This window comes from Harpia harpyja, chromosome 1 (assembly GCF_026419915.1).
Source record: "Harpia harpyja isolate bHarHar1 chromosome 1, bHarHar1 primary haplotype, whole genome shotgun sequence".
NCBI lineage: Eukaryota > Metazoa > Chordata > Aves > Accipitriformes > Accipitridae > Harpia > Harpia harpyja.
The window spans coordinates 98,568,041-98,583,143 of record NC_068940.1 but is presented as its reverse complement, the minus strand read 5'-3'; the positions used below and the strand labels follow the sequence as shown (position 1 = coordinate 98,583,143).

The window sequence follows — 15,103 nt, the reverse complement described above, 5'->3', positions numbered from 1 at the left end:
AATGATACTGACTGCTTTAGGATCACTCACTCACTTTCCTACAATATTTTTGAAGCATTTTTGATTTGTTCAACTTCAGAACAGAAACCACATTTCTTTTCCCTTGACTTAGAATTCTTGCTTTCTAGCCATAACACATTGAGGAGAATGTCATTCAGTTACTGTGATTTTCAAGCTATTAGGAAACATCTTACCAAGAAATCGGATTTATAAAAAAAATTCAAAACCACTTACATGCCTAGTAGCACCATTTTTTCAAAATTTGGACTCTCAGATTCTCAAGTTTACTTGTTTAATTGTTACTTAAAGTCCTGACAGTTTATCTATTTTCTGAGAAGGGGACCAAGATTCTTAAAATGCTTCAAAAGAGTGGTTAGTAACATTATGAAGTTTTTAGCAAAATGCACAGGGAGGTGTTTCAAGCAAATTCCAGCAAACAGAACAGCATAAAAGCAATTGCGTCATTGACTAAAAGTTGTACAATGTTCATTCATTTATGATAAAAAAGCTAGTTCAAATTACATGAATTCAGCAGCAGATTCAAGTCAAAAGTAGCTTAAAATTCTGATTTGAAAAATCAGCAACCAGAGGTTTCTAAGCTGAAAGCAAGTTTTGAACCTCAGAAAAATAATTTGCTTCTGCATTTGCCTGTTACATTTTATTCAAGCTAGTCACGGGCCATTACATCAATATTTGAAAACAAATCTTAAAAGGGAATTATATTTCAGGACATATATGATTAAAAGAGCTATATTCATGTAGCACTACTAGATTTTTGTTTATTTCTGTTGTTTCCCAGCCACCTGTCAAAACAAATTAATGAGCTACTCAACAACACACAGTCAATATTGCCTTGTCATTTCCATTCCACTTCATTTTTTCCAAACTAACTTTTCTCTGTACCTATTATCTTAGCCAAGTCTTACCTCTCCAGTCTCAATCTCAAACAAAATGGAAATGGGGGAACGGGGCAGGGAATGACATGAGAAAACATATGGCAACAGGCCCTACTCCAGCTAATACCAAGAGGCTCACTGCAGGTCCTCCTAATTCATTAAACAAACATGTTTCAGAGGAGCCTCCTGCTCCTGTGATGCTGCTATTCCTGCCCCGGTCAATGCCACCTGGGCACAGTTCATCAAACAAACTCCTAAATACTTGTGTCAACATGAGAAAAACTTAAGCATTATATGCTACCTTTACTGAACAACTGCAAGTGTGACAAAATGTCAGGGACCAAAGACGATAACCAAAGCTAGTAAGTATGAAGAACATCATGTTTTCAGTACACTAGGAGGAACAGTCACCAAAATGTCTGTAACAGCCTGGTGAAATGGAAGGCTACACAAAGAGATTTGCTAATTTCATGAGGTTACTGATATGATGTTAATACATGCCCATGTTAAATATGGATGCTTCCACTTCTTGTTATGGCACCTGTCCATGTTTGTATATCATTTGCATATTATTGGACAAGGCTGATACACACATAAATATCAGTGCACCTATTTACAAACACCTTTGGGTAATTAAAGGAAATTATGATTAATTTATTAAAATCAGAAAATATTGTTGGAGAAAGACCAAAAAGCAGATGGGTACAGCAATGGCACATCACTTAAGCAGCACATGTACTCGAACGTGCATGTACCTGTGCACAGCCTTTATACTCTCCCACTGACCCCTTCTAAATAGAATCGGCAATGCTTGCCCATGATTCACAGGGCTTGTACTGCAAACCAGACTTCTCCCTTAGCTCCGGCTTCTGAACTGAAGAAGGCAAGTTGCCTTTCATAGTTGCCTTGGAACCATGATGACCGTAAAGGCACATATATCTTAGATGATGCAATTTTTAATATCAGCTTCATGAGTAGAATTCCCCTAGTTGGTAACAAGAGGAGCTTGCCTGACAGCCCAATGGTACAGCAGCAGTAACTTTGCTAGCAGTCCCACAGGGTGGTCTGTCTTCTTCTACCCCATCACCCTACTGACCACACATTAGCTATCCTCAGCAGCTGGGTGCCACATGGACTGGTGACCACAGCTTTGCAAGACAGAGAACATACAAAAATATTTTTGCTTTACAAACGTGGAAGTTTGTTATTTTTTGAAAAAAAGACATGAATTACTAATTTTGTGACCTTTCCAAAGCAACAGAGAGATGTATTCTGTAATATATAATACACCAAAAATAGACTAGAACAAATCACTTAAAACTGAGCCAAATCCTAAATATGGCTGGTGCAGAAGGCAGATTAACCATTCCACTATAGCACAGTGACTACAAAGGCAGTACCCACGCACATCATGCTACTCCTAGAGGTAACAGTTTCCAAATCTGATAGAAAAATAGCTCCGCATTTCCTTCTCTTGTATTTCTCCCTCAGGGTGCATTGTTAGCTAATTTACCTGCCACTGTTTTGCAGCAATTCTCAGTGTTAATCTGCTCAGTACCTTCTGGATTGTTCTCCCAGTCAAGTTCCTTTGCCTAATCCTGTATCAGATGCAGCAGAGAACTGAGCTCATGTGACTGTACCCCATGCTTTCCAGTTCCTGAACAGTTCTGTGGTTTAGAGAGTGCAAGACCGTAACAACCCACAAGCATACAAAAATCCTGAAGCACCAGAGAGGTTGAAGAAAGGTTAAAAGCAGAAAGAGATGGCGTGGTCAGCCTGGCAAATCTGAATCCAAACCACCATCATTCCAATGGACATCATTTTAAACAACGAATATGCTGGGGTCTGTCCTCACCACTTCCTTATGAGACTGTTAAGTGGCTCAAAAATACAAAGGAAACTGTATTATTTCCTACTCAAATGATTCATAATTTTATGTCTATGCAACATTTAAAAGCTAATGCAATGGAAGAAGTTCCTACAGGGCACATTATGTTTGTGAAGTCAAAGTAGCACAACCCAATGAATTGTGAAACATGTTATTCCCTCTAAGTGTTAAGCATTTTTTTCCCGGTTGGCTCCTACCAGGAAAGGTGAAGTGGAACAGCTGGAGGATAATGAAACCAGCATGTGCCTAGTTTGTTTTGAGTCTAGCAACAAAATTGTCTAACCTGTGCAAGAGACTCACTGTGCCACCTGGATTTGATTTTACATTATAGTTCGTTCCTTGAAACCTATTATCTCTGGGCACCATACCAAGAATGCTTTCACTTCTGAGCATCCTTTAGATTGCAAGCATTATCCTTCCTCTGCTGCAACTTTGACATTTCTGTGTGTTTGGTTTAAAAAAAAAAAAACACCACACCAAAACAAATCAAAGAACATTAAACTCTATGGATGATAATAAGTACAGAAGGGATTCAAAGGAACCCTCTTACATATCACCAAAATCCATTGGGATAGTGGTGACTACAGTGTAACAGATGTAACTGCTTGGCAATGGCTGAGGATCAATTCTTTCATTTTTCAGGCATTCTGAACCACCGGAATAACTTCAATAGTTAAATTAGTTTAAAGAAACAATAAAATGAATGACAGTTATTTTCTAAACTCTACCTGATCCCCAGCCATGCCGTGAAGACCCATCTTGTCTTACAAAGCAGTGCTTGAAGGGTATCACAGGGTCCCGTGAGATGTTACACTCCATCTCAATTTAACTATTTGTCAAACTATCACATACAAAAGAAATCAGGATCGGGTCACTGTTAAACAGCATTAGCAAAAAAAGATTAAAATCCAGCAAATGGGTTGTTTGTTATAGAATGTCCAGCCAAAACTAGATGTTATCCCACTTTCCTGCAATATTCAGTGTCCACCTATCCACATAATTGACAGACTCCTCCCCTCTCTGTGTTCTGCACCAGAATTTATCTTAGTGTTAATTTCTGTGTCCAACTTTGAATTTTACCCATGGTCCTTGAATTTCTAGTTAAATACAGAAAAATGGAACAAAACCAGGCATTTCTATATTACCTATATATAGCGTGGGATGCATGCATAAAAACAGATTTGATAGCAAAGATGTACCCATAATTACGTGTTGTTTGTAAAATGCTTTGAAAATATAACAAGTTACATAAATGCTACATCTTACTGAGTGCCATATATTTCTGCATGCATATGGAAGGTGGGTTGAAGAATGTGGGTAGATGTTTGCAGGGAAAGAGTAGTTAGAATGGTGAACATTATTACTGAGAGTATTATGGTAGATACAAATATGCCAATAGTAGGAGATATATCAGAATGTCTACTTTTTAAAATTTTTTTTCTCAAAAATGCTCAGTGAACATAAGGGAAACTTCAGAGAAGTTAAAATAAGTAAATATCGACTTTACCATCCACTACACTCAGAGGGTCCTTTGGATCATCCTGGGAAGCAGACTTATGATTCAGCATCTCAGGGGTTGGCCCCAGCACTCCAGACGCAGGTCTTGGCTGGAACAGCTTCTTCACTTTAAAATCTGCTTTTCCTTTGGCAAAATTTCCATCAAAAGGACTGACTTGCGAAGGGTAGAATCTATCAGCATAAATGTGAGACCCTTTAGTCCTGCTCTGAGAGCTTTTATCATTGCTTTGTGCTGACAAGTTCCGAGTGATGAACGTATGCAGTGCCGCCATCAGAGTTTTTTGGTCAAGCCCCATTTCTGACTCTGGCGAGAACTTGTCTGGCTGAGGCTGGTTGAAGGTCCTTCCAAGGAGATTTTCCGTGTGCTGTTGATGGGATGTTGATGCATGGGCCAAAGGAGGTGCTCGCTCTTTGGGTTTTTGCATCATGTAGTACCTGATGGGATCATTATAGATGTAGCTCTACAGAGAGTAGAAGGTGGAAAAAAGGACTGGGTCATTATTGCTTTGTGATGATTATTGTTATGCAGGAATCACAGGCATAACCCTTAGTGTTTTACCACCCAGGAAAACAGTAATTAGAATCTGTAATGCATATGTAGATTGCAAACCTCAAACTGGTAAGTTTGCTTTAAAGAGGCACTATGACTTCAGTAGAAATTTTGTAAAACAGTTTATTAAATTATTAAAAAGCAAGAGAAAGAGATTAGAGAGAGAATGATACAATTCAAACTTGATGTTAACTACGTATGCACTATTTGTATTCAGTCGGACAAAGAAAATTTAGTAAAGCCACTTTCCCTTTGGTTTTTACGAGACTTGTGAGAATAACTTTTTTTTAAGTTACTTACCAAAAACTAACAAGTCAAATAAAAAATGTCATTTTTTAAAGAACACCAAGAAAACAAAACAAATCTTTTGTATATATGAAAAACCTTGTTCTATTTTAAATGAAATCTCTTATTTTTTTCACTAAATTAAATCTCTAATCAATATGTCCTCTGACAGTATAAAGAAATGTAAAACCAGCATTTAAATTGGTTTTTAATTAGTTTATTATTTTCAGGTAAAACAACTCAGCAAATTAAACAAGAATGTAAAAAATGTTTCAATCAAACTAAAACCACATTTTTGTTGAAAAAGTGCTGGGGAAAAAAGTGGAAAGGAGGGCTGGCACTAGAGTTTTCTATTTTCAGTTTCAGATTTTCAAGGATGCACCACCTGGAAATCTAGCATTGCAAGACAACATTTATTTTTTTCATTGACCTTTTTTTTTGTTGTTGTTGATGAAATTTAGTTTTGAGGACAAATTCTAAATTCCCCTTAAAAGGACTTTAAGCCTCTATCCAGCACATGAAACAATAAACTCATTAATTAGTATTACATTTACCATAATTTAATCCTAGAGATATTTTTCTTATGATCACAACCTGAACGCAGGACTTTTTGTTTTTGACAAACGGGTTCCACCCTCCTAAATAATTTTAAAAATTTTTTTTTCTTCACTCCCTGCTAAATACAAATTTGAACAGAGAGGTTTACTTATATTCAGAATTATTCCAATTAGATTCTTTGTTTATAATTCCTTCAGGACACTGCTGAAGTTGCATCCCATACCATATGCGTGTTGAAGAATGAGTCCTGCTTTTCAGCTGTGGTTGCTTGATTAAACTGTCATACAAACTACATTACAATGTGGGAAACTTAGGACAGGGATTATTTCAGCTCTCACTGCTATAAATGATAGTGGATCACTGGTGTCCCTGTGCACTGATAGCATAATGGTTTGGGACAGAAAGAGCTGCAAAATACACATAGAGTGCAGAGACTATACACCTCAGAGGATAACAATTAGTAGAATTTGGCCAGAAAAATCATTATTTATATATTTCCTAATGGACTTTGTAAAGGCAAAATAAGTAAGGCTGATGAGCTATTCCAGAGATGAATAAAAACTTTTAGATTTTATCTAGTTCTTTATTTATGGACAATAATTTTGCTCTCCATCTGAACAATTTTACTTCTTCTGATAACAGTCAGCTGATTTTATAATATATATTCATAAACCTTGTTTTCCAAGAGGGTTATCCTCCCCCTGAGAAATGACTGAAGAGGTTCATTCCATGATTCCATATCATGATTTGTAGATTTATGGCTTATGCAACTTTATTACAGAAAAAAAGGCACTTCGGATTTTTTGGCTTGTGATCCATCAATGCAAGGCTTTTGACTTCTGCAGGTGGTCTTTAACATAGAAACGTGTTTTGTTAATGCCAAGAAATTGGGCTAGAGTAAGACAGTGTCAAAGAATATAGAGCTAGAGATCAAGCAGCTTTGTGTATGAAATATTTTAATGTCCCCTGGGAACTGTATCAAACAACAGCAATGTAGCTCTGGTTCAGTGCACCAGCTGCAGGGTATGCACTGCTCTGATCAACACCAAGAGGGGAGCCAGTTGTCAAAATACAAGTTGAACACTGTTTACATACTTAATAGAAAATCCTAGATGTGAAAAACTACTAGTCGAGTGTATTTATCTCTCAATTTCAACGGGTCTTTGCATGGGGTAATTAACTCTCTAATGATACTCCCTCGAAGGAACAGCAGAGGATGACACAAAGCAGTCCCAGACACACCAAGTAGTTTACAGAGAATTCATATAAACTGCCATTTGCCTTTCCCACCCTTGTACTCCCTACCTTGCCACCATTTGAAGACCTTCTGGGTACAAGGGAAGGAAGCACAGGGAGCTGGGAAAGGGAGAAACATGATGGGGGGAAGAGGACATTCCCCATTCAGCCGTGGAAAGACAGTAAATCAGCTCAGTGCAGCTTGTGAACTATACCCTGATTTGGATCTCTGTCCTACATCCAGCTGCCTCTTTTGCCTCTAAAGCTTTACTAATAAATCAAGTCTTAGGGGGAGCAAAACTGCTAGACACTCTCAAACCACTTGTGAAAGATTAGGGTCAGGAGACGTGGGCTGGCTTTTGATGAGCTATTTAACAAGTCCAAATATCCTTTAACATTAAGAGATCTGTGATTTCCTGCTCGTGCAGACAACAAGCACACCAAGAAAGAAAACACAACAAAACCACCAAGTGATTGTACACAAATTGGATATAAGTAAGTGCCAGTCCTGGGCTCAGAGCTGCACCTCTATCAAGAAGGAGCTGTCTCTCAGCAGCTTGACAGGTCACACTTCGGGTAGTAAGGGATGAAATATTAAAAGTTTTAATTAAAGTACATTACCGACAGCTCAGCTGTCTTCACAGGGCACTCAGATACCAGCCCATCTGATGTAGCTTAGTCCAACTTAATTAAAGGGATCTCACAGCTGTATGGCAATCCTCAACTTGGAGGAGAAAAAAATCCCCTTCCTTGCCACCCTCATCTCAAACAAAACACAGCACAAAACGCATATGTGCCAACTGAAATATGCAAGGTGAAATCCAAGTAAAATTGCAGCACAGATAAATACAACCCTAGACTATTGGTTTGTCTAAGTAGCATGGGGAAAAAAAAAAATCTATTTTTTACAGAAAAAGATAGGACAAAAATATGTTATATGTAGTTTAGAATCCAGTGGCAATTTACATCTTAAGTTATTAATAACAATTGCAGAGCACTGTGATAATCTTACTTGAAGTGTTTTTGCAATCTAACCTCCTGAAGATGGACATTGCTAGTTTGACTTACTTCAAGGTTAAATGGCATCATCCATGGTCAGTGAAAAGAAGAATCTGTAAATTCCCTTGCTGGTGCCTTTGGAGAAGCTGCTAACATTATGGAGAAGCAGAGGAAAACAGGGAGCAGGAAAATTTTAAACAGAAAATGAGTTTCTGCATAGCTTAAACTGGATTTATATGAAGTACTGCCAGTAAGAGCAAAAAAAAGACAAACATTAAATGAAATGTGTGGAACTAAGAAAGAATGCTCTAGTTACCATATAGATGGTCTATACTGAATAGGGTTAGAATACAAGTCCCTATTACTATCAAGGAAAAAAATGTTTTAATAGGTAAGTTACTGTTCAATTTTCTCATGTCACTGATACATCTTTAAAAAGTACTCTGAATTGCTAAAAAACTCAGTTGAAAAAAAACTTATTTCTCCATCTGCATAGGATTTCCCTCTCTTTCACCACCTTTCAAATAAGCTATCTCAATAATTCACACATTATCAAAAAACCCCACACACTAACCTTTCTGAAGATGGAATTGTTAGGGCAATGTCTCGTATGGTTTAGGTATGTAAGTAACTGACATTTTCTGCATGAAAGTTCACAGAAGGGCACATTAAATTACACTGTGCAGATGCACTGTGCAATCATCTATGGACTACATGTTTTCTTAAAAAAAAAAAAAAAGAATTAGAAAACAGGGCAATATTATATATGTACAACCCAAGGCACAGACAAATGCTGTTCGATTTATTCACTAAGGGGTAGATTGATTTGAATGTTTCACCGAAATGCAGAAAGAATGGAATTAAATTTATGACAAAATACTTCCTTTCTTGAGGATATATTCACTAAATCTTGAAGACATATAGAGCTAACAAAAAATCCCTTAGGAATGCCTAAAGAAGAAATCTTCCTCCCTCAATTTCATTTAGCTTTTTCTGTTTGATGCATTTTCAGATATTAATTCATGTTTGCTACCACCTAAATTTGGTTGGACCATGATTCCACCTACAATACTTAATTTACTGTGCCTATTTGAGATAGTGGCAATATGCTCTCTGAAATTAGAAAATAAAAACACAACAAACACTGGATCCAGGCTCTCCCTCACCAATCGTGGGATAAAATAAAAGTTTCCAAAGGCTACCAAAAAATGAAATGATCTCATACTTTAACTTGTGTGGAGTGAAAGAAGCTTAGCTTTTTCTACCAGAAGCAGTGTAGATACTCTGCGACCCACACACACTTGCCTCATGTAAACTCACTACAGGGGAAATACATGGACTCATGTGAACCCCTAACTAAACAGGAGCACAAGTGCCACTGCCTGCTCACTAGATCAAAGTGTGGGCTGTGAATTTGTACCCATCAATCTACCTTTACTTTGAGAGAAATCCAGCTAACAGTGAAACCTGAGAGCCAAATGGATGTCATGGACTACCGTGCAAAAGTCCCTGGGGTGGAGGTGAGTAAGCAGTACAGCTGTGTCCTTAGAGCGTCACAGCTAAAGTAGCCAGTCCTATGCTAACAAAGCCTTAATTCTTACAGCTGATGAGCTGCTGTTCCCATACAGTGCTGCGCTGTCAGGAGGATATCTTAGCAGCCTTCCAGCTAGGTTCAAGCTAGCTGAAAGGGGGAACTTTGCTTTACAAGCCTCTGTGTGCTATAGACACGATGTTACACACTCTGCACCAAATTCAGTGTTAGGTTTGTCTGAAAATAATAGGTAAAGCCAATGAAAGAATTCAATTTTCTGAGCAATAGTGGAGCAAAAGCCTTTCTACCAGCTGAGAATGACCTTTTCACTTTCTATAGATAATGATATTATACCATGCAAGAAATCACTGCATGAAAACCAAGAACTTGGAAGACTAACTCAGCATCCAGAAACTGGTTAAGAAGCCAAACCAGTGCCTCCTGCATGATGGAATAGCATCAGGCCATGGTCTTTTGACATTCACAGGCTTAAGGCAACAGGCACCATTACAGTAATCTCATCTGACCTATTATTTCACTAATAATTTTCTGTAACTATCTCCTATTTTCTTTCTGAGAACTACAACAGCTTTGAAACCATTTAAGAACTACATCAGAGAAGTAAAGATGGCAAAGATTGTTAATTAACACCCTGTAGTTTGTGGTGTCAAAAGCTTGATCAAGCAAAAGGGATCCTCTGAGTTTCCTTTGATCAAAACTAGTGATGACTTTGCTTCCTAATTCTGGTTGTGAAACTGCACTGTAACAGGATCGTCTGGGGTCTGACTGCGTACCATTCAATAATCTACACTGCTGTAATTTCAATTGACAGAGATTTGATTGTAAGCAGCATATTCTACGACTCTTAAACAAAACAACCCTCCAAAACAAAAGAAAAAAGAGAGAGGATAAATACATTGGCTTCTTTCATGTATAAGTTACTATTTAAGAAATTAACTTTTAAGTCTCAGATGTTCCCAGCTGTTCTTGATCTCCTTTGGGATGATCTTAGCTGCATGCCTACCCTTCAACCTTGTCCAGCAGGCTCTGCTGCATGAATAATTTTTATCGTTAGTTGTCGTTTCTTGTACTGCTGAGGAACTCGCTAGCATTAGTCTTCATAACTAACTGCTGGTTGTTGTCTCTGTTTCTGACAAATCTCCATCCTAGGGGTTAAAACAAAGTTTCCTTTGGCGTAGAAGGAGTGCTGGATGATCTTTCCTTGGCATTCACCATTAGCTCATCATAAACAAAAAATGTTAGTTTTACACATTGGGTTACATGATAACCTAGCTTGCCTCCACACATAAAGGATAAGATATGCGGAGAGAAAAATGACGGGTGGATGAACCCCAATAACCTGATCTGTGCCAAGGGACCCCTGCCCCGGCTCCTCCCCAGGCCATCACAGTGAGCCATCAGCCATGATGTCCAGGAGTGCCACCCACCAGATGAGTCGATGGCAGAAGCTCTGTGGATCACCCCGCAGATTTAAGGGGTTACTGCCTGCAGTACCCTGGGACTCCTTATGGGGTGCCGGGAAGACCATCTTGGGATTGTACTAGGCATATTACGGGATGTTTAGAGAAAGGACCAGAGAGGGAGGATCCAGGTGGATTGGGGAGCAGCTCTGGTAAAACAGCAGGAAAACGGAGTAAAAGAGAACAGTAGCATGCAAGCAGGCTGGCCACTATACTTGTCTGACCACGCCTTGTGTTTGCTCACCGCAGTCTGTCCTGTCTTCTCAGTAAACTCCATTTCTAGCTATTCTTCTGGGTGAGAAGCTCTACTCTGTGTGCATGTGCGTGTATGGTGGTCTGAGTGCCAACAACCGGAGTCGGACTATGGGTCCTGTGGCGCCTATTGGCAGCACCTGCTCCACCTGGTACTGGTTAGATGTGGGGACACAGACCTGAGGCAGCTTTGCTTCTGTCAGGCTACTGCGTTGAGAAGGTCCCTAACATTACAAGTAGGAACCAAAAAGTGACAGTCAACCCCCAGCGGATGGTAGAAATTGTGCAGCATGGCGATCAGTGCTGATAGATATACCAGGGTATATCAGCTTCCCTTGTCTGGGAACAGTTTGCTCATATGTCAATAAGTCTGTTACTTAAGGTTTCAGTGAATGATGTTTAAACACATTTTCTGTAGGCATATGCTGGTATATTGAGCTAACTCATTATCTAAAGATGATTTACATAGAAACATGAAGATCTTCATCTGCCAAAAGTTGAGCACATTAGCACCAATTCAATATGTTTATAACTCTAACATATGAATCCAAAGAATACTTTATACCCAAAGAAATGCAAATGAAGAGAGATCTACAGGATCCATGTCTACAACATTGCTTTACAACCCCATTGAAAACAACCAACCATTTGCTGGACAGCTGCTTGAGGTAAGGTGAGGTTTTTCCCCCCCATAAAAAAATTTGTTGTTGCACCATCCTGAAATGTGTACACCAGCACACTCACTCAGAGGTTAGATACAATAAGTTTATATTTTCATCAGCTCTACCCTCTCATTTGATGAGCATGATCTAAAAATAAATACGGAATACACGTTAAAATTTGTACCAGCTCATCATCTTCTACTTACTGAGCCCAGTGTACTGAAGTGCCATGAGTAAACACTTGCAAGACAAACAGCAAGCTTGCAGGAGAAAGGACAGAAACAAAAGCTCCAAACACATGGTATTTGGCAAAAAAAGAGTAGATTTTGAAAGGGTGGGGAGGGATCTGAAAAAGAAGCAAATCTTATTGTCCAGTCAGCATTTGAGATTTTAAAACTATCAATCTATGTTTCATCTATGAATTACTAGAAATTAACTGCCCTTTTAAATAAGCCTCCAGACTTGACACACATCCTTTATAATTTCATTTCTACAGCACTTGTATCTTCAAATCGCTGTAAAAATAATTAATCTTTACAAGATAACTCTGTGATAAGAGAAATTATGATTTCTATGCTAGATGTGGAAATTCTGCCACTACATCATACATAAACTGAGAGGTTGTAGGTAAAGGTAGGTGTTAGGTCTAAGACTTGAAGAGTACGATACTGGCACTAGAATCTTCACTTGCCAAATTATTAATTCAAAAATTAAATCACAGGTCATATTAGATCACCAGACTGCATATTTATGCCGCAAACAACCTGACTGTAGTTTTAATAGGCTTTGTAGCCATAATTCTGTTAGATCTTCAAATGTATGGGTACCAGTCCCCCCAGAAGAAAATTGCTATCTACACCAGATTCATGCAGCATGGCCAACAGGATAGAATTTACAATGTCTTATTTTATATATTTAAATTAGAACGGATGGATCACGACTTGAAAATTCCTTTTTTCCCTCCACTGATAATAAAATGAGTTTAGGTTGACTTGAACCAATACAAACACCTATATTTGGTCAAATTAATTCTACTCCAGTGCTTATGGAGTTTGGCTTGTTTGTTGAGATTTGGGGTTGTTTTGGTTTGGTTTTGTGGGGTTTTTAAGAGGACTTTAATATTTCTATTTTACTGAAAAGAGCCATGGAGGGGAGAATGATCCAAAAGATGAAATACCTTCCTGGGATTTGAGGCTTAACTTTTAGTCTACGCTCTACCAAAAAATTATTGCATGACCTCAGAAAAGCTATCTAATCTGTCTGTGAAGTAGGGGTATTAGGTCTTCCCTACTTTGTAATGGTACTAGGTAAATAAATACATCAATGCTTGTGACACATTCAGATATTACTCTAAAGGTTGTTGTATAGATATACTAATAGACGGGCAATTCTGTAGCTTCAGGGAGACACTCCTTTATCAATTATTCCTGATATTTTTATGAAAGTGTTTATGCACAGGGTGAATTACATTTTTCTTACTTATACATAATCCCACATATATGAAACATTAAATTTTACATTTATATAAGCAGAGTTTAAATGTAGACATTACAGAAAGGTTTTTGGCTTCTCAGCAGTCAGCCATCAAATCAATTTCTGATGATCTTCATTCAGTACTGTATTTTAATCAGTGTTAGATAAATAAGGGTCCCACTATTTTGAATTAAAGCTCCAGATTAAAATGAGCAATGACTGCATAATTTCTTACTAGTTAATCACTAGTAATTATTATTTGCAGATAAGTTCAGAGTACATCTTTGAGCACTCGTGCACTCAGATTTTCTAAAATAAATAATAATCCATTTTAATAATTATCACACATCCTAGTTCTTTCAGGAGATCGATTACAAAGCATCAAACAACTGATTTTCAATCCAGCAAATATATGAGTACTCTTCCCTGAATGTGAAGGGGAAAAATAGGTGGAAGGTTGCCTCTTGTACCGAGGACTAAAATATAAGCTTTACCAAATGCCTTGTCTAACCTTCGTACCCTTCTAGATTCCAGCAAACTGACTCTGCCACAACAGTTTCTATTTGCATCTTTCAGCACCCTGTACTGCTGGTCTAACAACCAGCCCTACCTCTCTGCCACTAACCCGTCACTTTATCTGTTTCTTTTTCCCTTCACGATTCTGCAGACACCTTTAACTTTATTAGTGACTTCTTTGATGTAAAGATTCTGGTTTCCTATAAATCCTAATTTATAAGAATACCTAAGATTTGGAGATTTCTGCAATGACAATATTTATACATAAACTCTGCCTTGAAAATGAATGTAAGTAATTAAAACCAAAGAAACAGAAACAGCAGAAGACGGATGAAACTCCCTGAGGACACTGAGATAATTTTCTCTTTTTTCCTATACTACCTACTAGGGCCTGAATGGCATACCAGCCTGAGGAAGACCGTAGCAGCAGGTAGGAGCCATGTCTGAAGACCTCAGAGGCCATCAGGGGGAAGGAATATGAGCAATTACACGAATCTTCTAGCCATAAAACCCAAACCCTACAACAGAGACCCCTGCAACAAGAAATGCAGCACTAGCACAAGTGGAGCGGGGGAACTGCCTTATTCCTACAGCCTGCCAGAGGGTTTCCTGATGGAGCGCCCAGCCCCGGAGCGGAGCTGGGAGATCCGAGGAGTGAGGAAGAGAGTGCCCGGCCATGGGGTGTGGTGGACGTGACCGCTGTGTGCTATAGCTGCTGTGTCTGAAATGAGCCCAGCGCAGTGCTGTGTTACCAAAGCAGTGCACTTTTGGCAGCCTGAGGCATTAACAAATTCACAAGTCGGGCTACTGGAAGGCAAGAGGTTATGTAAAAAATGATCGCTAGTTCAAGAAAAAAGCAAGCGACTCCAGCTAAAAATGATAGCTAGTTCAAGGAAAAAACAAGCAGTTCCAGGTGAGTTATTTTTATTTTCTTCTGATTTTGAGGTTTTTAAGTACATTTGGATCACATTTCAAATCTTTCCTCTTTCTACGATGACTAAAAAATTGTTCTTGGTCAGACAAAAGCAGTATAATTGAAATCTTCTGTAACTATTCAACTGCAGGCATTTGGACTTTAAAAAACTATCACGTAAGATCATTCCTCACTGCCTTGGCTACCGGCTAGTGAAAAGTAGACAACAGGAGTATTTGTTTCTACACTGATCATTTTTGCTGCCTCTCTTTTTTGCTTTGTTGTAACAGCCGCTGTGGACATAGCTATTTTTTTCTTTTTCCACTTTATTTAAAGATTTCCTCA

General features: G+C 38.4%; 1 protein-coding gene across 2 annotated transcripts in view; it reads right to left on the bottom strand.

Moving 5' to 3' along the window:
* The window catches only part of PTPRN2 (protein tyrosine phosphatase receptor type N2), a 672,845-nt gene that overhangs the window by 408,989 nt on the left and 248,753 nt on the right, over positions 1–15,103 (bottom strand). For both annotated transcript variants that reach the window (XM_052806687.1, XM_052806693.1), the window contains exon 6: positions 4,292–4,763. In XM_052806687.1, the coding sequence (XP_052662647.1) occupies positions 4,292–4,763 (472 nt within the window). The remainder of the gene's footprint in view (positions 1–4,291; positions 4,764–15,103) is intronic.